This window comes from Phalacrocorax aristotelis, chromosome 5 (genome assembly GCF_949628215.1).
Source record: "Phalacrocorax aristotelis chromosome 5, bGulAri2.1, whole genome shotgun sequence".
In the NCBI taxonomy this organism is placed as follows: domain Eukaryota; kingdom Metazoa; phylum Chordata; class Aves; order Suliformes; family Phalacrocoracidae; genus Phalacrocorax; species Phalacrocorax aristotelis.
This window is the reverse complement of record NC_134280.1, coordinates 7,891,162-7,915,838: the sequence shown is the minus strand read 5'-3', so window position 1 is coordinate 7,915,838 and position 24,677 is coordinate 7,891,162. Positions and strand designations below refer to the sequence as shown.

At 41.5% G+C, this 24,677-nt stretch overlaps 1 protein-coding gene across 1 annotated transcript; it reads left to right on the top strand.

Moving 5' to 3' along the window:
* The first annotated feature begins 6,633 nt into the window (after positions 1–6,633).
* UBXN4 (UBX domain protein 4) lies at positions 6,634–24,260 on the top strand. Its single transcript, XM_075092841.1, has 13 exons — positions 6,634–6,776; positions 13,911–14,013; positions 14,882–14,910; positions 15,749–15,867; positions 16,452–16,620; positions 17,067–17,169; positions 18,754–18,808; positions 18,957–19,121; positions 19,889–20,016; positions 21,029–21,131; positions 22,053–22,184; positions 22,718–22,926; positions 23,623–24,260. The coding sequence occupies exons 1-13, from the start codon at positions 6,695–6,697 to the stop codon at positions 23,759–23,761; spliced, it is 1,536 nt and encodes a 511-aa protein (XP_074948942.1). The 5' UTR covers positions 6,634–6,694; the 3' UTR covers positions 23,762–24,260.
* The last annotated feature ends 417 nt before the right edge of the window (positions 24,261–24,677 follow it).

Below are 24,677 nucleotides of genomic sequence, written 5' to 3'. Positions count from 1 at the left end.
GACCATATCCAAAACCAAAGCTGATAAGAACCCCAGTTTATGCAGATTATAATATCCTCCTCCAGATTATAATATCCACCATTAATGTGAGATGATGACGTGACTCGCACACATGTTCTGTCACTGCCTCTAGCCCATTTCCAGTTTGAATCCTGTAGTTAAAAGATAAAAGGTCTGTAACGAGAGGTGTCACAACTGAGAGAGGCAGCTGCCTCCTGTGGCTAACATGTTCCAGGACAAGATTTTTCATAGGTGTAGATGAGTAGTCAATCACTGAGAGCTTCCATCTGTTCTGAACAACCCAAGAACTAAACCTAACACCAAATCAAACCATTTCCAAAGGATGCTGCATGACTTGCTTCATTTAATAAACTTTCCCCATAATAACCAAAAAGAAAATGTACTGAGAGGTAAGCAGGGAGAACACAAGCAACCCAGAAAAGCAGGGGAGGGATGCACTGATTCGGAACAAGGCCCAGCAAATACTTAATTCTTCTCAAGCAAGCTGTAAACTTGAGTGAAAATGCTCTAGAAGGACAAACCAGAACATTTAAGAAGCTAGTTGTATTCTAATCCTGAATCTGATACTTACAATTACTACAAGCAGGTCACCCTTTCTGGGTATTTTGCTTGGTATTAAACAAGTTTTAATACATGGCAGTTACATTTCTTTGATATAGGTGTGCCAACATGAGCCTCGCAGATACAATTAACAGGACTTCGGAAGTGCCAATGGCCTCTGACATCTACACTGGGCACAGAATTCAAATATTTCTGCTTTATAGTCTTGTTTGTTCCTGATTTTGTGCTATTTCATACTGTCCCTAGTTAACAGGGCTTCAACTCATCTAACCAAGACCGTTTGTACCTTCCTGGCTTTTATACTTCTGCCCCTTTTGGTTCCTTAAAACACACAAGGCTTGAGACTGTGTGCAAAAACCCTGGTACAAGATTTGGATCATGTTCTAGAAAGCAAATGCGCTTTATGGTATGAAATAGATGTATGTAAAACTAACGTTCTCAAGTGTTCTCAATGATTCCTCTATTTGAGCTTATCATTTAACATGACAGTCATTTTTTTAAAGCAAACAGTGGCAAAAGGAATTAAGTGGGGACTTGTAGTGATTCTATAAATTTCATGTTGTTGGGAAAACGTGTTACAACTCTTAAAGTTGAGGAAAAAGCACTGGAAAAATAACCAGAAAAGCCAAACAAATCTGGCTATTATCTACTCTACCAAAGGCTACTATTTATTTTAATTTTTATTACAGTTATATTACTGTGTAATATGCATCCCTGAACTGTGAACGGATTCAATGTTATTTGTAATATTATAGTGAAAATGGTCATTCAAAATTAAGAAAACCAATATAAGCCCCATATACTGGGAACACTCAAAAACACATGGCCCTGAGGTTGGGTTCGGGTAGATCATTTCAGCATGCCTGAGAATCTACTCACAGCCTCCGCCAAATGACAGCCTCCTGTGCCTCGTGTTTTGGTAAGACTGGACTGCTGTAAAGTGAAACGTTGGTAATAGGGGTCTTGCACCTTACCTGAGTCTCCTCCCTGGGCAAATTTAACCTATTACAATCTGAAATCCTTTTCTTTCACTGGCACACCTATGCTTAGATAACATAAAAAGAAAAGTAGTGGAACATCTACAGAGAAGGCAATCTAGCACTGTGGTGTACTGAAGACTAGCACTTGGGTGTTTCTACCCGCAACCATCACGAATCCTGCTGCCCTTTTGTAGAACACACGTTATGTTTCAAGAACCAGGTGGCACAGGACAGCGGTGGGTAGATGGGAGTTCAGTTTTGTCAAAACCTGAGAAGAATTGTTCAGGCTGATGAATCAAATAAGGTACTTTGACATGCAACATGCCTTTCACAGCAAGACCATTTTTTGTCTTGCTTTACACAAACAGTTCTATGCCCTTTTCCTATCTGGTAATGTAAGCCACTTCCCTCTCAAGGGGGAATAGAGAGTTATACTCACATGCTATGACACCCATCTGTGCCTTAAAACTTCACACTGTATACATTGTTTTGAGTTAATCTTGTACTAACTTGTTTGGATGTCTGAAAGGGAGTCAAAATTGCAACTAACTTCTATAAATATCTGGTTTAGCTCCAGGACACATTTTTTCACTAGAAAATTGGTATGGGCTGTATTTAGCCCTGAGGCAAAGAATGTGGATACGAAGTTTTGGAGAAAACTGATCAAACCACTTTCATGTTACAGGTCAGGAAAAATTATTGTAGCTGGAATTTCTATATATTTCCACCTGAGAAAAGACTTATTTCAATCCCTTCAAAGTTTCTACAGCTCAAACCTCATCAAGGTTGACATGCTGCCTCTATTCAGTGTCCTGCCTCTATTCACATTTAAAATGTTTTGGGTTTGGGTATTTTTGGCTGTTGAGGTCAACACATATAAACTTAAAATGCACAATGGCAATATGACTTCATTTTGGAAGCCTTATTTCTCAGGTGTAGACCAGAACCCTTAAAAGGGCCTAATTTCCAAAACATTCTGAAAATTAAGTCCCTTAAAGTTCTCTTATTCTGGAACCTGAGAGGAAAGTCACTATTCACATATGAAAACTTCAGATGCAAGGTCCAGTGTAAATGAAGTTTCCTCTTGGATGACTTGAAAATGTATGCAATCATGTTCTTATCACAGTATGTATGAGCCTCCTTTTAGTTCAACATCTGCCATGTGAGTTCAGGGCTGTAGGGCTGGAGTTTGGACCTGACTCTGTTTGGCAGCCTCTTATTAGCAAAGTTCAGTTTTCATCCTGCTCGTAACTTCTTGATGTTTTGTGATGTTTGCTGTTTGTCAGAATTTGCCAGCTTGGAAGTTGCTCGAGGGATGATTAAGAACCAATCTTCTTTCTAGAAGAAATTCTAAAATTTGGTTCAGGGCACAAACACTTTAGTGTTTGCTGCTTTTTTTAATTTTTCAGTCTTACTGGTAAAGCACACAAGCCTAGTCATTATATGGGATGCATGCAACTGTAAAGAACTGTTTCTGCACTTCTGAAGAGAAACTTGAATGTCAGATAAGACTAGTGCTGTAAACCAAAGAGCTATATGGGAAAATCTGTATATTGCTGATAGTTGTATGGTTTTATAACTGGTATAAATTATAAAAATAAACTGTACTGCTGTGGAGAATGCTTAACAGTGAGGTTTATTCTTGATTCTGTTCCCATGCCCCAGTTAACTGAGAATCTGAATTAGGCTAAGGCTGGATGATAATACACCATGCTGACAGCAGTGAAATTCTTCAGATGCAGGTGCAGCAGGTGAAAGGAGCTGGCTGCAACATGGGCTAGCTTCCACGCTGAGTCATCAGTTACATTGGATTTCCCACAATTACTTGACAGCTAACTTAAAAAAAAAAAAAGCAGCAATATTGCACATCATACTTGAATTACAGCAGACCTCAGTTTGAACTTGAGAGGGGAGATGCTGGCACTCTTTTCTAGTATCTTAACTTTTGCACTAGTTGTAGGATTAATTAGGGAGATTAGTATGCAGCACAGCCTTGCCCTTCTTGTGGTTTCCGAATCAGTTACTCTAAGAAACAGCATTATTAAATGTGCTATGACAGTCTATCACAGTGATTTACACATACTAGGAAATACAGCAGAGCTTGTCTCCATATTTAGTCCTATTTGCTGCCTTTTTGCTTGGCTTAAACTAATACTTTGCTCTGTTAATGAACCATTGATTAGTGTGAAGCAACAATGCCATTTAAAAAAGCAATTCACTAATAAAACTATTTTCCTTTTTAATCCAAGTAGATCTGTGCTGTTTTGGCAGGAAAAATTAATCTCTTAAAATATAAATGACCGTCTTGCATTGTTTCCCATACTGATTGCTGAATGTGGTTTCGCATGTTCATTTTTTTAATGAACTAGCTGACATTTCCACAAGAGTAACAGATGTCATTTGATTAAATTTGCCTCCATGTGTTCTGAAGACCCTTAGACTTGCAATAGCAAATGCTCTAGAGGTGGATTGAGGCTTCCTCAGACCTTACAAAATGGGATTCCAAGCAGTTTGGGAAGCAGGCTGGATGTGGGAGAAGCCTTTCAAAATTGTGTTAAAGAACGGCTCAGGAAGTCACTCTGATCCAGGTACAGTTTTCCTTGTCTCTGTGGTTCTTATTCGTGTGTGTACACACATACGCATGCATTTGAGATGGTGTAACCCACCCAACTTGACCTCTCTGTCCTGCCTTACAAATGTTCCCTGTGTATAAAGCAATTTGCATATGCCAGGGGGACTTGGCAGCGCACCAGGGAACTGAATTCCAGGTAATACTTCAGCTATCAAATGATTTTTATTCATTTCTCAACCAAACGTTCTACTTAGTAGCTACCCCTCCCTTTTCCTAGGCCTACAAAGTAAGGACCTTTTCTCTCTGCCAGGGACACCCGCTCTAGGGACTCTCAGATAAATTACAGCAGCAGAGGCACATGCAACAGCAGCAACTGAGTGACCATACAGAAAGAATTATACTTTTTAAATTGTAATTATTTGAGAATGTAATATAAATAGTTCCTGATGATAGGAAAGATTGTACACCCTCACAAAAGTTACCTATCCAGTCATCAGTAAGTCCTTCCACTTTTATGTTTAAACAAAATTTCTTCCTTGTTTGAAGTGGCGTTGAAATTTTTGAAAATCATATTTGCAAAATAGTTTCCAAAAAATATGGTGTTCAACACTTCACTCATGCAACTCAGCTTCCAACTTAGGGTTTCAAATGAGGTGCAATAAATGCAAACTACAGCTGTTGGGAATGCCACGAGAATTAGCGCAACATGTCCAAATTCTTCATAGAGCTTAAAATACCAATATGCATTACAACCTAACCTCTTCGTCTATATGCACATGCATAAGACATATGTCTTTTTGTTAATCTCCAAAAAATGTATACTTTAATTAAAGTCTAAAGTGCTCTTCCTAGAAAGGTTGGACTAGATGATCCCTGATGATCCCTGAGGTCCCTTCCAACCTGTGATTCTGTGACTAATACCATCCAGCCTTAGGCATTGTTCTTAAATCTGTTTTGTACCATGAAGAAAGAAAAGTCAAAAATATAATACCATCCCAGCAGAAAAGCTATAGTGTTCTGACAGTTACTTCTTTAAGAAATTTATAGAAGCACAACACATGTATCCAAAGCTTACCCAGTGAGCAGGACTACCGTGACATGTTTTATACATGCTGCAACTTGAGAGAAGTAGAACATTTTTTGTATATTGTTGTTAACATTGATTTGCCTCTTTTGACTATAGCTTTGTAGGGTTTTTTCTGTTGTCATTATCCAGTGACTTTTCTAATTAAACTCCAGATTATGCAAAATACAACAGTGAAAAGCTTTCCAGGCTGAGAGACTCTATATTTTTTGGCCTTCAAATGTCAGGCAGTATCTGCCTCACCTCAGCAGTAGTTATCCAGCATACACAGTCAGAGTCCTTACTGTGTTTCAGAAAACATGAAGTGCAGCATTTTTTCCAAAATGTTATCATCAGAGCACTTGAAATAAATTGTCCTGTCATTGTTACTGTGAAATGTCCATCAAAGTGACCATCTGCCTTTGCTGGCAGTGCCCCTGTAAGGCTCTGCTGTAACGCTAGACCATCCCAGCCACAGTCCCTCACGCAGCCTGGCTCACCAGGGAGCACAGAGGATGTCCTGGCCTCACCTCCTGCCACTCAAGGAGGATCTGTGCATAGAACTATAGAATGCCCTGGGTTGGAAGGGACCCACAAGGATCATCGAGTCAAACTCCTATCCCTGCACAGGACAACCCCAAAATTCACACCATGCCTCTGAGGGCCTTGTCCAAGCGCTTCTTAAATATTGCCAGGCTTGACACTGTGACTGCCTCCCTGGGGACCCTGTTCCAGTGCTCCACCACCCTCTGGGGGAAGAACCTTTTCCTAATACCCAGCCTAACACTCCCATGGCACATCTTCAGGCCATTCCCTCGGGTCCTGTTGCTGGTCACCAGAGAGAAGAGATCAGCGCCTGCCCCTCCTCCTCCCCTTGTGAGGAAGCTGCAGACTGCGATGAGGTCTGCCCTCAGTCTCCTCCAGGCTGAATGAACCAAGAGACTTTAGATGCTCCTTGTTCGGTTTCTCCTCTAAACGCTTCACCAACTTTGTGCCCTGTAGAAAGCATAGCATGCCACACTCTCTACTTTTTGACATATTTAGCATGGATTTCTGTCAAACTGTTATCAACTCCAACATTTGTCCCCTCTGTTGCACCCTTGACCTTCCCAGGGTGGATGCTGGGCCAAGGGTTAACTGTGGCCATCCCACCTCACAGCCCTTCACCATGGGCCCTGGGCTGCAGGAGGTGCACCCTAGGTGCGTGGGCCCCTTTCTCCCTGCCGCTGCCCGGAGCCTGCCTCAGCCGGGACGCAGCTCGGAAGCGTAGCGCCACCGCACAGACACGCCAGCCACCGCAACGTCAAGATGGCGCCCGGCCGAGGCGAATCTGCCGCCACCCGTCGCGTGGCCGGGGGCGGGCGGGCGCCGCGCGCCGCCGCCAATCAGAAGGCGCCGTTGGGCCGCGGGCGAGGGCGCACGCGCGGGCCCTGCCATTGGTGCGGCGGCGGCGCATGCGCCTAGCGGCGGTTTGCAGTGCCCGTGGCCGGCGGCGCCATGATGTGGTTCGGCGGCTCCATCCCGGCCGCTATCGCCGCCGCCAAGCAGCGGAGCTCGGTCTTCGTCGTGTTCGTGTCAGGTACGGGACGGGGTGGGGCGGTACTGGGTACCGGGTCCTGCCTGGTGCCCCCTCGCCGCTGGGTTGGGAGCAGCCGCTGCTGAGGCGGGCCTCCGGGCTGCCGTGCTTGTTCCTCAGGCCGGCCGCGACGGTCCTATTGGAGTGCAGGTCCCGGGCCCACCCGCTGCCCCATGCGGCACCGTGCCCGCAGCTGTTCCCCCGCGTTCTGAGTCGGCCCGGCCGGCCGGCGGCCCTTTCAGCCGCTGCTCCTCCGCTCGCCCCCGGGCGGAGCTTGCCGGAGGCTCCGCAGCGCCTTCGCCAGCTGTTGCTTCCCCGCCTCCCCCGCCCGCCGTGCAGTGAATTGTGCTGTGTCAGGACGAGTCCCTGCTGCCCGGCCCGGCGGTGCGCGGCCTGCCGTGGAGGTGCCCAGCCCCCGGCCTTGCTCTTCGTACGGCATATCGTGGCTTTATGCGCTGCTCTAGGCAGTGGAAGTAGCTGCTTCGATGTTTCGCATTTCCCTTCATTATATCCTTGCATAAGCCTGCATTCAGCTCTTCCTGTTGTAACTTTCTTAGCTGTATGTGTACAGCGTCCTTTTTCTTTCCAGTTGCCCATAGTGTTTGTTCGGTTGCTGAATGGTAATTGAAACCTGCAGAAACTCATGTTGTCTTTGCGTACGTTGCCTGTCTGGAAGAATGAGAATGGGGAAAGGAGAACATTAGACAGGCTCTTTAACTTTCTTCTTGTGTTTTTATGTACGTGTGTTTGTTGTTTCTTTTGTTTTTACTGTTGCCGTAAGTGCCTGTGGCTTTAAGTGTTTCAGATGCCTCATGAAAAAACAACCACGCTAATGTGTGACTAGTGCTATTCCCCTGAGAATTGTTGAACAGTGGGATTCACTTAGCTTCAAGAAGTTCACTCCCAAAGGGGATGTGAACAGAAAAGCAAAGCACAGTTAAGCTTCTTTGTCCACACAACTCTCCGTATACTTGGCGAACAGCATTTTCTACTGGTTAGTAAACATACTGCTAGAAATCAAGATCATCTCAGCACACAGCATGCTGTATTGGTGTTGGAGGAAGGGATGGGGTAATGTATGCAGGCTTTAAGGAAGTGTTTTAAAGCTTACAAATTATGGCAGGTGGGTGCTATGATGTGAAAGCCTTTTACCACTGGAAATTTTTTTTTCATAAACATACTTTAGTGTGTTTACCTGCAGTGCCTCCCTGGTAGGTCTCTGCCTTCATAGTCAATGATGAGTCGATCACAGTATGTTGTACAAAATTAAATGGAAAGTCAGGTGGTAAACAACAAGAAACTTCCTGATACGGGTGTGTTGCAACCCTTGACATGTTCACCTGTAAAACATAATGTGATGTGACTTGGTTAAAGGCTCATCTTACACCCCCTCCCCCCCCAACTTCCTACTCAGGGTTAGAAGTTCTGTACTAAATTTCTTGAATGTTTCAAATGCTCTGTATCAGGTTTGCATGGCAAGGTTTTTGGTAGCAGGGGGGCTACAGGGGTGGCTTCTGTGAGAAAATGCCAGAAGCTTCCCCCATGTCTGACAGCCAACGCCAGCCGGCTTCAAGATGGACCTGCTGCTGGCCAAGGCCAAGCCCATCAGTGATGGTGGTAGTGGCTCTGTCATAACATAGTTAAGACGCAGGGGAGGAAAAGCCTGCACAACTGCAGCTGGAGAGAGGAGTGAGCATATGTGAAGGGAACAACCCTGCAGACACCAAGGTCAGTGAAGAAGGAGGAGGAGGAGGGGCTCCAGGCACTGGAGCAGAGATTCCCCCGCAGCCCGTGATGAAGGTCGTGGTGAGGCAGGCTGTGCCCTGAAGCCCATGGGAGTTAACAGTGGAGCAGATATCCACCTGCAGCCTGTGGAGGACCCCACACCAGAGCAGGCGGATGCCTGAAGGAGGCTGTGACCTCATGGGAAGCTCACGCTGGAGCAGGCTCCTGGCAGGACTTGTGGACCCGTGGAGAGAGGAGCCCGTGCTGGAGCAGGTTTGGTGGCACGATTTGTTCCTGGACTGCACTCTGTAGAAAGGACCCACGCTGGAGCAGGCCATGAAGAACTGCACCCTGTGGGCAGGACCCATGTTGGAGAGGTTCATGGAGAACTGTTTCCCATGGGAGGGGCCCCCACTGGGGCAGGGGAAGAGTGTGAGGAGTCCTCCCCCAGAGGAGGAAGGGGTAGCAAAGACAGGGTGTGATGAACTGACCACAACCCCCATTCCCTGTCCCTGTGTGCTGCTCGGGAGGAGAAGGGAGAGAATTTGGGACTGAAGTTGAGCCTGGGAAGAAGGGTAGGGTGGGGAGAAGGTTTGTTTTTTATTTCTCATCCTACTCTGACTTGGTTGTCAATAAATTAAATTAATTTCACCAAGTTGCACCCGTTTTTCCTGTGATGGTAATTGGTGAGTGATCCCCCTGCCCTTATCTTGATCCATGAGCCTTTTTTCATGTTTTCTCTCCCCCATCCAGCTGGGGAGGGGAGTGATGGAACAGCTTTGATTAACACCTGGCATCCAGCCAAAGTTAAGCCACCACAAAGATTTTTAAATGGTAATTCAGTACCCATGAGTATTTTGAACTTGGTATATGTATAGGGTTGAGAAGTGCGCATTGTAACTTTTTTCCAATACTTGTAACGAAACTAAAATTGTACACAAAACTGGCTATTTCTTTTAGATGTCAATGTTGACTGGTTTGTTGTAGAAATATGTAGATATACCAAGTGGAGATAAACTTATGACTGCAGGGATGTAACCGACTTCACAGAATGGTGGGGGCTGGAAGGGACCTCTGGAGATCATCCCTTCCAACCCCCCTGCTTGAGCAGGCACACCCAGAGCAGGGGCACAGGGCCGCGTCCAGGCGGAGTGTGAATGTCTCCAGGGAAGGGACCCCACAGCCTCCCTGGGCAGCCTGTGCCACTGCTCTGGCACCCGCACAGGAAAGGAGCTTTTTCTCATGTTTAGCTGGAACTTCCTGTGTTCCAATTTGTGCCCATTGCCCCTTGTCCTGTCATTGGGCACCGCTTGTCATGTTGTTGGGCACCACTGTTTTGACACTGTAGTATGCTGTAAGGGTTTTATATATTTTGTTTTGCTTGTTTCTTTGGGCCCTGAAAAAGGGGGAGTGTTGCTTGGGGTGGGCATATCTCCAAAATCAAAGGGTTGGAGAGTTCTGCTGAGTTCTGGTGTACCCTTGGAACAGTGGGATCAGGGCACCTGACCTGTGATGGAGCTGATGGCAAAGCAGTTCTGTTATACCTGCTGGGAAAGGAAATTGAGAAGCCCAAGAACATACTTTCTTACCGTGAGTGGAAACAGGTGTGTTTGAAGGATGCCAAGTGCTGAAAGAGTAGTCTGTTTTTATGTGAGAAGTGATTGGGTTTGTTGTTTGGGTAGATCCATGTTTAAAGCTGTACAGTTGGTGGTGATGGTAGCTTTCAGATGTTGCAGTAAACACTTGCCCATCGACATGGGAGGCAAGCTTTGAAAGCAGCTTTCTGAGCAGAAAAACATGCTTTCAGAAGCATTCATTGTTTCTGTTTTGTTTTGTACACTTCATCCAGTAATGTGTATGGGGGACAAAAAATAAAGAACAAAAAATTAGAGAAATAAAAATTATAAATTAACTGTAATTTTAGGGTGGCCACTGTGGAGGATGGCTATTAGATACAGCCTTGACAAAAATGACTGAGTTCTGGTAGGTCCATCTCTGTTTGGTTTCTGCTACCATCTGTCTGTCCCTCTCTCCCTCTTCACTGCACTTCTCTAAAGCACTAGAAAATGAAGATCTGGATTATTCTTTCTGATTCTAGAAAATTTTCTAGTCAAGCAAGGAATAATGTGGCTATATATCTTAATAACGAGGTGGTGTTCATGACTGCAATTGCGTGTTGTTCGAGTTTTTTTCTTTAACTTTATTTGCAGCTGTAATCCTAACATTTTTGGTTCACTTTTTCAAACCTTCACGACATATTCTGGTAATGCAGTTGTATAAGCGTATGAAAGATTCTGTTGAATTCACAGGAAGTTGAAATAAAAGGGACTGTTCCAAATTCTCCAGGGAGCATGAGGTGAAGCTTGTCTGCCTTAAAATCAGTTTTGTAAGTATTAAGGTGAGATGTTAGATTAGAGGATTCTGGACACACAAAGCAAGAAGGTTGTGTTTGGGGACCAGGAGAGTTACTTAGTGGCATCAAATAAGTGCTAGTAGGTTCTGCTGCTGCCGTAGGAAAAAGTATTCCTGATACTGAAACAGGTCTGGTGAATGTCTGTGGTTTCTTGTTGGTAGCTGCTCTGTAGATGATTTTCTAGCCTGCAGAGTTAAACTCCTCTCCTTATGAGTTATTAATCTAAAGTTAATTGTTCATTTGATATGAAACCCCCTCAGATCCTCCTGTGTTCTGATTGAGGTGTTTAAGGTTGTTCTTTCCAAAAGTTAGACATGTTCTGATCATGAAAATGCCTGGTCACTCGTAAAAAGTGCTTTTCAGAAGTGAAAAAACGACGGGGGGGAGGAGAGAAAAAACTTCAAGCTAAAATGCTCGTGTTTCTTTTATAACATCTGCAGAAACACTTCTTCATTTGTTCATAACTTTATTTTTAGATTACTGTTTTTACAAAGCACTGATTTGCAATCATCAAGCTATTTGTTAGCATTTTGTATCCAAGTTGGATCAAAGCACTCTTCAAGTTAAATATGTGAACTGATGCAAAGGGGAGGAGGAGGTGAACAGCTTAATGTCCTGGCTTTCTGTCATTTCCAGAATGGGCAATCCTTACTCTTACCAAGTAGTTACGAGATGTTGGACATTGAGAATTCAGCTGGGCTTATCTTTCTTCTGAAAGGAAAACACTTTTCCCTGATGACTGTGTGCTGAGGAGTAGGGGAGTTGAAGTCCTTCAACAACCTGTGATGGTTTTGAATTAAGTTCCTTGTACAGGAAAAAAATCATTGCAGAAAAAGTCTCTTCCAATTGTCTGAAGTGCTTGAGAAATTATAGATATGGTTTCCGTGTGTAGATATCAAAATTTTCCTGACCAAATTAAGAGATGAGCAAGTGTGACTGCAGATTGTGTATGGGTCTTTCCACTAAGCAGAAAGCAATGCTTTTGTTTGAGAAACATAAGAAATCTAAGAGTCTTGGGCACTAGAATTCTGAGGTGGTTGTGATATCTCAGTGTTTAGCAGAATTATGAATTATGTCAAGTTCTAGCTTGACCTCTTGACTTCTCTGATGCTTTTCCTGTGACCTGGCAGTTTTCATTTCAGGATACAGTTACTACTACAAAACTAAAAAATTAACCTTAACCCCGAATTGAGAAAGGGTTATCGAAACAAAGGTGCATGAGAATAAGAAACTACTCTGTGGGTAGTCACAATATTAAACTGTGCTTCATGGCATAGAGCTTTATAAAATACGAGTTATCAGCATTTTCATTCATGGGTTGCATCTCTCAGACTGTACTGTGAACAGTCTCTGATCTGTTTTTGTCTTCCGGCATTCTTTTTCTACAGCAGTTTTTTGTAGGAAAAAGCTAGTGTTAGGCGAGTATTCAGATATTTTTAGTAGCCTAATCAGATGAGCACATGTCCTTTTGAAAAAGTGTGTGGTGAAGCAGCTGTCTGCCTCTGAGCATTTGGAACTGGGGGAGGAGGCCGAACCACTCTTGACAGGACAGCTGCATCCGTTGACCACAGTTGGAAGGAATGCACTTAAAGGAAGAAGAAAGGTTCCTACATAAGATATCCTAAATATTTACTTGCTTCTGTAGAATAATAGTAATAGGGATGAACACTTTCTTACTTGCTCCAATACTTGCAGGGAAAAATCAATACATGTGGTTGGAAAACACTTTTCCAAAGTCGGTGTGTTTTTGATACCTGTCTCTCTGGAAAGCATCGTGGCCAGGCAGTCACAGCCTTAAGGCAGCAGTGCTTCACCAGGAGACTCCACATATAACTACTGATCTCAAAATAGTAAAAAATAACTGCATGAAATGGTGACCAGGATGAAATAAACAAATGGTTTGTTGTTGTCATTGAATAATGGACTACTGTACTTCCATGCTTGTGACTCAAATTCTTCATCAAGAGTACAGTTGATTCTAAGGTGCTAGGAAGTAATACAGATTGAAGGAAAAACAAATGACTGCAGGCCAGTTTACTTGTTGAAAGATGGTTAATATTTATTGTAGTCTATTTATTAACTCACATCCTCACTAAACCAGTGCTTTGGAAGATACATGTATGATTGACATGTTTCATCTGATTAAAATAACACTTCTGAATCTCTGGCACCAGAGCACCTTTTCAGCTCCCCTTAAGTAGCTCATACTTCTACTGTTATTCTTGTTGCTCTGCACTTCTCACTCCTTTTCCTCCCTCTCCTACTGTTACTGTTTGTGCAGGAACTAGAATACAAAGCTAAGTTACAAATAATCCTGCAAATAAATGTTTCTTGGTTTGTGTGTCTTTTAACACCATCAAACTGTGAAACCTTGTCTGCTGAATTATGTATTTACAAGGAGTGAAAAATATAGTTTTACCTATTAGCAGCTGGTGTACTAATATGTAACTAAATTTCTAATGAGGGGTAAGCAGTGGATAGTTTTGGCATATTAGCAGGTCAAGCTTCATGTTAGGGAGAAGCAGTGGTTTGTTCTGACTGTGCTGTGGGGTCCGCTTGCTATTGTGAGAGTATGCTCCCTGTAACATGAAAATGAGGCCCTTTGGTGATTGTGCAATTAGATGATGCAGACAAGCCAATCTTCAGACTCGCCATCACCTCCAGTTCCCCTCTCTGTGTTCTATCTGGGTGGTCCAGAGTCTTCTGCTCCCTGGGATCAGCTCACCGTGTAGTTGAATGACTGTGAAAGCTACATCCTTGCTGGCTTGGAAGGATTTTTGGTACATTAGGTTTTCGGCATGTTAGCAAGGCGAATCAGCGGGAGTGAATTGTATCCAGAATAATAATAATAATTTTAAAAAGCCACACAAAAAAACCAAATCTGACTTGAAAATAATCACAAGAGTGTCTGTCAAAGGTGATTTGAATCAAAGCTAAAATCAGACCAGAAGCAGTAATTTGTGGTGGGTTTAGCTTCATACATGTGCTGTATCTTGCAGGTGAGGATGAGCAATCTACAGAGATGGCTGAACGGTGGGAAGATGAGAAGGTGACTGAAGCTGCTTCAGATGGCTTTGTTGCTATTAAAATCAACACTAAAAGGTCTGATCATATTCTAATTCTGTCTTTTATATGATCTTAGATTGATGATGAGAGTAAGAGCCTTTTGAAGTCCTCGCCTTGATTTGGAGGTAGTCTAAATACAGGTTCCAGAGCATAAGTGAATTCAGTATTCCTGAAGCCACTACAGCCTGAGAAAATTCCAGATTTCCAAATTTACTGTTGCGCTCTGCAGAATAGTCATTGCCTATTTTGGACTGTATTTCAGTACTAGTTAAAAAAATGCTTGAGGTTGTCCATTTTCAACAGGAAGAGACACAAAAGTTATGTAAAAAATCTCGAATCAAAATGCAAATACTCTTGAGGCAGCTTCTGATTTGCCAAGTTACATAATGAATTTAAAAACTCCCATGAATTGCAAAAGATAAAAATCTGTAAAGCCCCAGAGAAAGTGTATTTGTCTCTATTGTAACACATAAAATAGGGAAGCATTGAAGGTCCTGAGTAAATTAATCAGCTATTTTTGTTATGTTTAAGTGTTCCAGTCCATGTGCAGAAAGTGCACTGACATTTCCCAAAATGGTGTTATTTTGAAATGCTCTACCGACGCTTTATTAGGCTTACTATATTATTTGCATTCAATAGATGAGATGTCTTTTTCCTGAATTGCTTCTTAGCACTGTTTCCCTAAATCTTATGTAGTCAACTGTGATAACAGGGATCGTAACCATGTCAACACTTATGCAAAATGTTAATGAGAAGATGCAATGCAAACTGGCTTTCAGTGTTCTCTCAAGTATTTAAATAGTTTTGTGTGTGGTAGTAGGACAGTTATTTTTATGATGAAAGACTTAATCTGAAGTGTTGCGAAGTGATTGCTCCTCCTAAATGAATCTTTTCTTTTGAACAGTGAAGCATGCCTGCAGTTTTCTCAAATTTGTATCCTTTGAGATCAGTTTAGATGCTACATTATGATTACAGATAATTGCGCTTTACAAGTTAATACTCTTCTTAAGATAAATATTTACAAGTCACGTTATTAAAAATACTTATTATGGCACAAAAATATGCAATAAACTTTGTAGTTAAAAGATATCATCTATATATTCAATTTACTGTCAGTTCTTAGAGAAAGTGAACAAGTTGGGGTTTTTTAGTGTTAGTCCTGTGTAATTCTTCAAATAAGTTATCCAAAGCTTTATGTAAACAAAATAACCCATTGGTATTACTAATCAGTGTTAGAAAACAAACAAGCAATGCTTGAAATTTATTAGCTGAAGTTCAGAGTTACAGAGTAGGAAGAAAAAGTAGTGGACAGGGTTCTGTCAGCATCACAGGTATGAAGTTAGGTAAACATCTGCCTGCCTTAAGTAGGTCGCTGCATGTAGCTCAGGAATTCTGTATGATGCTGAGAAAGGGAATTCATACCTTAACTTGGATTTTCTTAATGCTGCAAAGAATTCATTATTGTCTATATAAGATGTCGTCTCATGCTAAAACAAAATCTTTCAAAGCATAATTGATTGTCGGATGTGTGTGTTGGAGAAGAATAATGGCTTAAACCATTTCAAAGAAAAGAAGTACTAATCAGTTTTATGTAATATTTTCCAGCATTTTTATTAGCATCTTTTTTCTTTTTCCCTTGGCACCGACTACTAGCAACAAGGTGGAGAGAGAATATTGGGCTAGAAGGTTCTGTAGGAAGGACTTATGCTCTTCCTTTAAAAGTTACTTTGTAAGCTTTTGTCGTTTTTTGCCCTTAACTGTTGATGTGCAGATCCTGTAGTGTGCGTTCCATCCAGTTTTTTTATAGGAGAAAATGGAATCCCTTTGGAAGTAATTGCTGGCAGCGTTTCTGTTGAAGAGCTTGTTAACAGAATCAATAAAGTTAAACAGGTAATGCTTGCTAACAGACTGGATCTTTCAGATTGAGCTGGGTGTGCTCACACGCTTGGCAGGAGATGTCCCTGACCCTTAGCACATGCCTTGGGGAAGTAAGAATTATTGATTCTATATCCTTCAACAAAAAAATCTGCAAACTTCCATTCAGTACACAAATGGAACAGGTTGGAAAGCGCTATGCAGAAGCGTGACGTTATTTTTGTTTCACAGCTTGTTTTAGATCTGTGTAACACCGACAGTATTGAAGAAATATGTCAAGAACTCTAAAATGGAATGACATACAGATTGCTCTTTCAGTTCATACATGGTTTTGCGATACTGTTTTGTAATACGGATTTATAAAATTATGCCATGGAGCATTATATAAATGTAGATAATTTTATCCCTTTGATTTCAAGTGTAAGACTAAAATTAGGAAAAAATATGAAATGTATTATTGCATCATACTCAACATGTGGTAATTTTGGATTAACATTTTAAATAGGACTGATTCTCCAAAAATAGTTGAGTCTTGACCTTTGAACCTGTGGAAAATATTTGAAGTTTTATAGTCTCAGAGTTTTTCCACAATTTCTTAGATGCACACGGTAAAAGGGCAGCCTTTGGAAAACGGCAGTCAGTCATCTGCTCCCTGTGCCTCCTCTCAATCTGACAGTGCTCCAGAAAACACACAATCCAGAGCAGCAGAGCATTGTGATCTTCCTGAGTCTGTTATGACTGAGGCAATAAGACCTTCTGCTGGTAATGGTTAGTATTTTTACACAAATGCTAGCTAATTTGCTTTTGAAATAATTTTCCTTTTCTTAAGTTGTTATATGGTGGGATATAAAAGGCAATATATTGAACGGACTTGTAGAGGAAGAACTTGGGTATCCCATAATGCTTCTTGCAAGCTTAAAGAGAAGAATAACTTGTCATTCTGCTCAGTTTTAATGAGAGGTCTATGGTTTGTAATAAAAATTGTGTATGGTGTCTTGAAATAGGATTCAATTGAAGAATTTTCTCTGGGTTACTAACCTCAAACCAAACTGTTGTGGGGAGGGGAGTCTAAGTAATAGAACCTCACATCTCCTTGAGATAATCTAGTTGCTGCAAATTATGGCTAATGATGAGCATAATTCTTTTAATAAGAAATATACCTTTTATTTTTCTCTTACGCATTACTTTCTTGTAATCTTCTAAATCACTTGAAGATGGAGCAAATTCTGGTCAAGCAAGCCAGGAAGCAACTAATTCTTTGGATGAGCAAGTGAGTGATGCTCAGCCTGTGAATGATCTTACACTCAAAGTACAAAGGTAAGTTGTCTTTTGCAGACTTCCTAATGTGTTGTATTTGTTTCTCAGGAGGTGGTTTTGTTGTTTGTTTGGTTTGGGTTTTTTTTGTTTGTTCGTTAACAGGCTTAATTACAGGATTTTTGGTGCTTATTCTGTTATCATTTGACAAATGTTTATATAGCCTCATTTTTGTCCAGGTGTTTGTGACTATTCTGGGGCTGATGCAAAACCAGCTTTTGTATTAATCTCACTTCTCATGTACCCTGAAAGCAAAGGGTAATCTGGGAAGCTGAAGATGTTCTTCTTACTTTAATATAACTTGAATACAGACAATGTTTGCTGAAAAAATTTTGAAGGAGTTAAAACATTGAACTGAAAGCACTTGAAATTGGGCTAATAAAGTGCTAACCTAGATTTTGTACAGAGATGCCATCTTATTTCTTGTCTATTTGATGACTGTTTGTAGTCTAGGCATATTAAAAAAGCCAGAGGAATCCTATTCTGAGACTCTTCTCCTCAGTTGAACAGTAATGAGGTCTGATGAGCAATGCTAGTCCTAGTATTTCAAAGTATGGTGACCAGAAATATCTGCCTCAATACATGGTTCCTTCATTAAATTGATTGCTTTTAAATACAAGATTTTGTGTATAAACTTGTTTTTTAGCCATCTGTAAGACTGATACTATTTGTAATATCCTATCTAAAACCAGTAACACATACTTAGCAAGTAAGATTATTTGTACTGCTAAAATATATTTTAAAACTTTTTCAATGTTTAATTTCAGTTTTCTTCCAAAGTTGTTGGACAATAAGTATAATATTTACCACTGATAAGAAAATATAGTCAATATTTTAATATAAATACCAAAGTTCCCTTCTAAAAAGTGCATTACTCTTAAATTATGCTATATTTGCATATATCTACAGCATTTCTTTCAGGGGGAAGCTCTGTGGTAATTACACTTTTCTTTTTAAAACAGCAAAACAGCTACTGTACAAACAAAATTTTTCTGATTATCTGACTTCTCATGTTATTTGCTCATGCCTGCCCTTTCCTCAGACGTAAAATGTTGTAAATGACTACTTTTCTTAAGTCAATCCTTATTTAAGGCACCTTTCTGGAGAGATGAGACAGATGCATGTGCACCTCTGTCAGTGCTATATATCGTTTGCTTTCTATTTTAGGAAGTGATGTGCAGAAGAAACCAGATGGCTTAAGTAGCTAAGAAGAGATTGAGATTTAGTGTTTCTGTTACCACAGATCATGAATAGTATGTGCTTATTGTATGTCTTACAAGTTGGTTCAACGGTAAGAAGATGTAAGAGTCTTCATTTACTGAGTGGGAAAGGACAGAAGGAATATGTTAGAACTCCATTAAAAGTTGGAAACTAGGTGGTGAATTGCCACCTTGTCTTTTTATGGATAGTACCCCCGCATGTGAATGAGTCATTACTGTTACACTACTAGGTATTAGCACTGTGTTAGTTTGTGTTCATTTTCATGTGTTCTGTTCTTCTGTTAGTGGTTGCAAGTGCTTCATAAAAATTTTAAAATGTTAATAACAGATACTGCAATTTTAAAACTTTTCACTTCATTAAATTTAGAATAACAAAAAAGCTTGAAGAAAGACGAGAAGAGAAAAGGAAAGAAGAAGAACAGGTAACACAAAAATGTGTAACCACTTGCCATATTTTATACCCGTATTTGAATAAATGCTTAACCTCTTTTTAAACAAATGTACCTCAATCTTGTCTTACTCTTGTCCAAGGCAATTTTGTGGTCCAATTTTTGTCTGTTGTTTATTCAGAAAGAAATTAAGAAAGAAATTGAACGGAGAAAAACCGGTAAAGAAATGTTGGAGTACAAAAGGCGACAGGAAGAAGAATTGACAAAACGTATGTTAGAGGAAAGGAACAGAGAAAAGGCAGAAGAGAGGGCTGCTAGAGAGCGCATAAGACAACAGATTGCGATGGTAAATTTTTCATTTTGGAAGATAGCTTGTGGCTTTCCTGTCCTACAAGGGCCACTGGTATACTAAAAGGATAAAATTTCTTATTCGGTGAAACTTTGGAAGGTTGTCCGTTTTTCTGTGGGGAATCCTGGGGCCTTGTAATAACTGATGCGTTTGAGGTTTATGTAGCATTTCCTGGGTGTAAAATGAAGCTTCTGCTTTCATATTCATGATGATCTGTTCTATCTGAACAAATGCACCAACTTGTCTGCCATATTGCTTGAGTCCAGTGGAGAATTAACATTTAAACATAAAAATAATTGCAATTTAAGCATGGTTCTGGAACAGAAGCAAGGGGATATTTAATTGTGGAACATGCAGGAGAACACTGAGGGTTATTTTCTAAGTTCGTGTATATGTGTGTACGTATGTGGGTATCAACAACCTGTAACAACTGAAATCCCTCCTCATTATTAGACTTTGGCCTAGAGCACTTAGAACTGTAATTGTGTGACTTGTCATAAAGTTTTTCCCATTATTTTCACTGGAATGTCAAACTTGCATGGGGAGATGGTCTATTAACAACTATTTGCATGAAGTGACTCATGGAAAAGTGTGTCATCTTGGCTGATGACATGAAGTTGTGCAGTTTGGCAGCGAATAATTCTTTGCAGCACTACTGTTTTTCCTTAGTTGGATATTCAGTACAGATCGTAGCTCTCTGTTTTAGTGAATATTAAGCTACAATTTACAGTCAAAATTAAGGTTTCTGCTTGGTCCTTTCACAGGATCGTGCTGAGAGAGCAGCTCGCTTTGCAAAATCAAAGGAAGAAGCAGAAGCTGCAAAAGCTGCAGCTCTTCAGGCTAAACAGGCTGAAATAGAGGCCAGGAAAGAAGCATCTCAAAAGGAGCGAAGGTGAGTTCCTGTAGAGACAGACATGTATATTTTTGTGGAGAGGTAAAAAAACTTTACAAAAACTTAAGATATTTAATATACATCCTAATCTATTAATTGATGCCATGTTGAACTGTTTAAAGAGTGACATAAAAAGTTGGCTTTCTTTTATATTACTTATTCATAGCTATTTACATGAATTATGTTTTCTGATAACTTTCATCCGACAGTCCTGATTATGAAACAAGAACCACCTTCCCTTGTGTGTTATTTCAGTTAGATAAGAGCTTTTTCTGTCTGACTTCTGATTTAAATACCATATATAATGGGGCTAGGAGGGGAGCTAGATGAGGTGAGAATGTGATAAATACTGGACAGAATGACCAGATAACGTCAGTACTGCGCTGGGGAGCACGGTGCAGACCCGGCTGCATGCACAGCTGGCTTGGATTCAGCAAGGTTTGATTGGGCTCATCAGCTGTCTGGGTCAGAGCTGCCTCCTTCTTTGCCCAACGCTACTATTCTCAGAAATATTCTGACTGTAGAGACCTTATGTGGAGTTGTGGAGTCACCGTGAGTCTAGTGCTGCCCTTGAACAGAGGACGAGCACAGGGCTAACAGCCTGTGTTGGTGTTGAAACCCAAATGGTAATACTGGGCCATAGCTAATCGAATATAGAATTACTGGCCAAGCTTGCTTAAACGTCTATGCCCTCATAGTACAACTTCTTGAAAAAAGAACAGTAGTAATACAGGCTACACAAAAGTAACGTGGTTTATAGTTCATTCACTTATTAATCTTTTGCATGATCAATGTAAATATCTTGTTTGAATGGTGATGAGTCTTGGACTCTGGTAAAAATCAGAGGCAATGCATTATGGTATATAAGTAGAGGGTTATCAATGGTGGATCCAAACTTATAACCCATCTGCACTGCCATAAGTAGGATGAGTGCCCCTCTCTTCCACGTTTCAATGCTGCTGACCGTTTGTGACTGTTCATGTGCTGACTGACCCTGATACATGCCCCGCAGTGCAATAGCCAGGATTCAGTTCCGCCTTCCGGATGGATCTTCCTTTACTAACCAGTTCCCATCTGAAGCACGACTGGAAGAAGCGAGGCAGTTTGCTGCACAGGTAAATTGGTGTTCTGTTTTCTCAGCTACGTGCTGGTTACAGCTTGGTGTAGCATCAACCAGTTGTTGATTGTGGTGTGTTGCTGTTTAGCCCCAGTCAGCAACCCAGCACCACGCAGCCACTCGCTCACTCCCCCCTGGTGGGACAGGGGAGAGAATGGGAAAAGTAAAAGTGAGTCAACTCAGGGTTTGAGATAAAGACAGTTTAATAGGTAAAGCAAAAGCTGCGTGCAGAAGCAAAGCAAAACAAGGAATTTATTCGCTACTTCCCATGGGCAGGTGGGTGTTCAGCCACCTCCAGGAAAGCAGGGCTCCATCACACTTACTGGTGACTTAGGAAGACAAACACCATTACTCTGAATGTCCCCCCTTCCTTCTTCTTCCCCAGCTTTATATACTGAGCATGATGTCATATGGCATGGAATATCCCGTTGGTCAGATGGGGTCAGCTGCCCTGGCTGTGTCCCCTCCCAGCTTCTTGTGCACCTGGCAGAGCACGGGGAGCTGAAAAAGTCCTTGACCAGTGTAAGCGCTACTTAGCAACAACTAAAACATCTCTGCATTATCACCACTGTTTCCAGCAAAAATCCAAAACACAGCCCCATACTAGCTACTACGAAGAAATTTAACTCTATCCTAGCTGAAACTAGGGTGGAATTGTCATCAGCTGCTTTCCTTTTTGTTCATTTGAAGGTGGTTTTGTGGCAGCCTTTTCCAGCGCCACCGACTGCCTTTGTCTTACTGCAGCCTCACAGCAGTAAGAGGTAGTGGGACATGAGAAACCCTTCATTTCTCTGTAGGAAGGTGTTTGATAGTTTGATACAGAACTCTTGGGTCAGTGCAGCAAGATATACCCAATGGGTAAGTCTGCGGTTTGAAAAAGAGCAGTTATAAATAAAATTTTTTCTTTATATTTTCGCAGATGGTTGGTAATGCTTATGGCAATTTTTCGCTGGCGACAATGTTTCCCAGAAGGGAGTTTACCAAAGAAGATTATGGAAAGAAATTACTGGAGCTAGAGTTAGCACCCAGCGCTTCAGTAGTGTTGCTGCCGGTATGTGTTGGGTTTTGGTTTGTTTGCCTTTCACTTCCTTGCAAACAGCAATACTGTAGCTGTATAGCTGCTTTTAGTTGGCCATGATAATATTTGGCTTGAATTCTGGTCTTCCCTGTGTCTAAGACAGATTGCAGAATTACTTTAATTTGGACTGATTTGGATGACTTTTTTCTGAAGCAGCTAAATGGTGTAGAGATATTTGTCATGGAAAAAACATGAGAACTCCTTCCCTGTGTGGGTGCCAGAGCAGGGGCACAGGCTGCCCAGGGAGGCTGTGGAGTCCCTTCCCTGGAGACATTCACACCCCGCCTGGACGCGGCCCTGTGCCCCCTGCACTGGGTGTGCCTGCTCAAGCAGGGGGGTTGGACGAGATGATCTCCAGAGGTCCCTTCCAACCCCTACCTTCTGTGATCCTGTAACTAAAGTTCTCTTGTGTCTGCAGAGCTGCTTCTGAATTATGTATGAAATACTCTGTCTACAGGAGCACGACACTTATTTCTGACAAGTTTGCTTTATGTGTTCATGACCAGGCGGGAAGACCTGCTGCTTCTGTCGTTCAGGCTTCAGGCGGTGATCTGTGGAAGTTCTTGGGCACAATACTTTATCCCCTCTTAGCAGTTTGGAGATTTATTAGCAACTTCCTGTTTACGAGTCCGCCCCCCTCACAGTCTGCTGTGAGACCAGCTCATCAGCAGGACCATTCAAGTCCTTCAACATCTAGCAGCGTTGAGCAAAGCAGGTGATCAAAACTGTTCAAGTGTTTCTCAACTGCTTGCTGGAATTGTTTTCATTGTGTGGTGGGGAACTAAACTCTATCTGCCTCTTAACCACTGGCCTCTCCTTGTAGCCTCTGGCCACCAGCTTCCATCTGGTTAAAAGGGACAACCTGGTGAACTGCATGGCAGCTCTGACTAGGATTTACTGGTTTTTACACCTGTGATTAAGCAAGATCCATATTGTTTGCTTCAATTTCCAATTACAGAGTAGAAAAAGCATTGCCTTGCAGTCATTTATGAATAGGGAATTCAGCTTCACTGGAGCTGATATTGTTTGGAAGATAAAAATTTAAAAAATTAGGTGTCAAATTGTTACGATATGGTTATACAAGAGAGTCTGATTTTTGACAGTTAAGGTTTTGTATTACCTGGAGAAGGAGAGACCTCCTGGACCAGGAGAGCCGCTGGGCCATTTCACGTGAAGCAGCCCCGTATCACTGCAGTGACAGGCGCTTTCCAGGGAAATGAGATTGTCAGTTTGTCTGACTGCTAAGTGACAAATTTTCTGCTGGGTATTGCTTCCTGAGGAAACAGAGGGCTGAAGGAAATTATTACTGGGGATAAGAGAAGGAAGGATGCATGATTTACACAAGAAGTGAATGCAATAAATGCAATTTTTACCAGGGGAGTCTGTCAAACCTCTGTCATTTGTATCCTAGGCAAACAGTCAGGAAACGAGTGGTGGAAAAGCGTGGGGAAGACTTCAAAAAAGAAGGCAAAATATATAGACTGAGGACTCAAGACGATGGAGAAGATGAAAACAATACTTGGAATGGAAATTCTACACAACAAATGTAGTTTTGAGTAACTGCGGTAATCACTGTCTGGCTGGTTTTTTTGTGTTGGGTTGTTTTTTTTTTTTCTTATTTGATTTAAGTCAACTAAGCTTCTGGACAAGTGGGGCTTGACCGAATTACTTAATTCTTATTCCTGTAGTGGAGTATGGAATAAGTCACCTAAGTCACAAAAAAATGGGGTGGGGGTAGCTGAGGCCTAGAAGCAGAGAGTTTAAAAGACTGAAAATCTCCATCAGCTTTTCATAATCATTACCCCACTGCCATAGAAAGGCACTTTTAAATCTATAAATATTCTGCTACACAAATTTAAGGGCCAGATATCAATATAAAGGTCATGGTAGGCAATGACTGATTCAAATGAGGTTTTCAGAAGCACTATAAGTAGCAAAATCAGGTAACTAATTTATGTTTAACTTTTTTTCTTGCTTCTGCAACTGCAAGCAAAACCTTTGTAGTTTTTAATTCCCTAAGCACTCAATAAACTATTTTCCAGAAAACAACTGTCTTCTCTTGCAAAGTTCCTCTGAGATACTTTTGTCACAGGGAAGCAAGCAGTTAGGATCGTATACTGAAATGTCAAGTACAGCTGACAGACTTCTTGTTCTAGTTTCAAAGACCTTATCTACGATTTGGACACATTAAAATCTGGTGAAATGCATCTGAAATAGTGTTTTGGATCCAGGCTATGGTACGGGAAGAAAAAAAGAGGGGTCTTTATTCAAAAAATACTGTATATGAAATAAAGGAAAGGGAAAGAAGCTAATACCGTAGCTGCGCTAGAACAGTACTTCCAGACCAGTTTTCACCAGTATAGACAGTAACTTGTCTTAAAAACACTAAGAAGCAGGAGCAATTCTAGGCTCTCAGCTCCCCTTGAAGAAGAGATCGTCCAAGGGGAGATGATGAAGCAAGAAGAG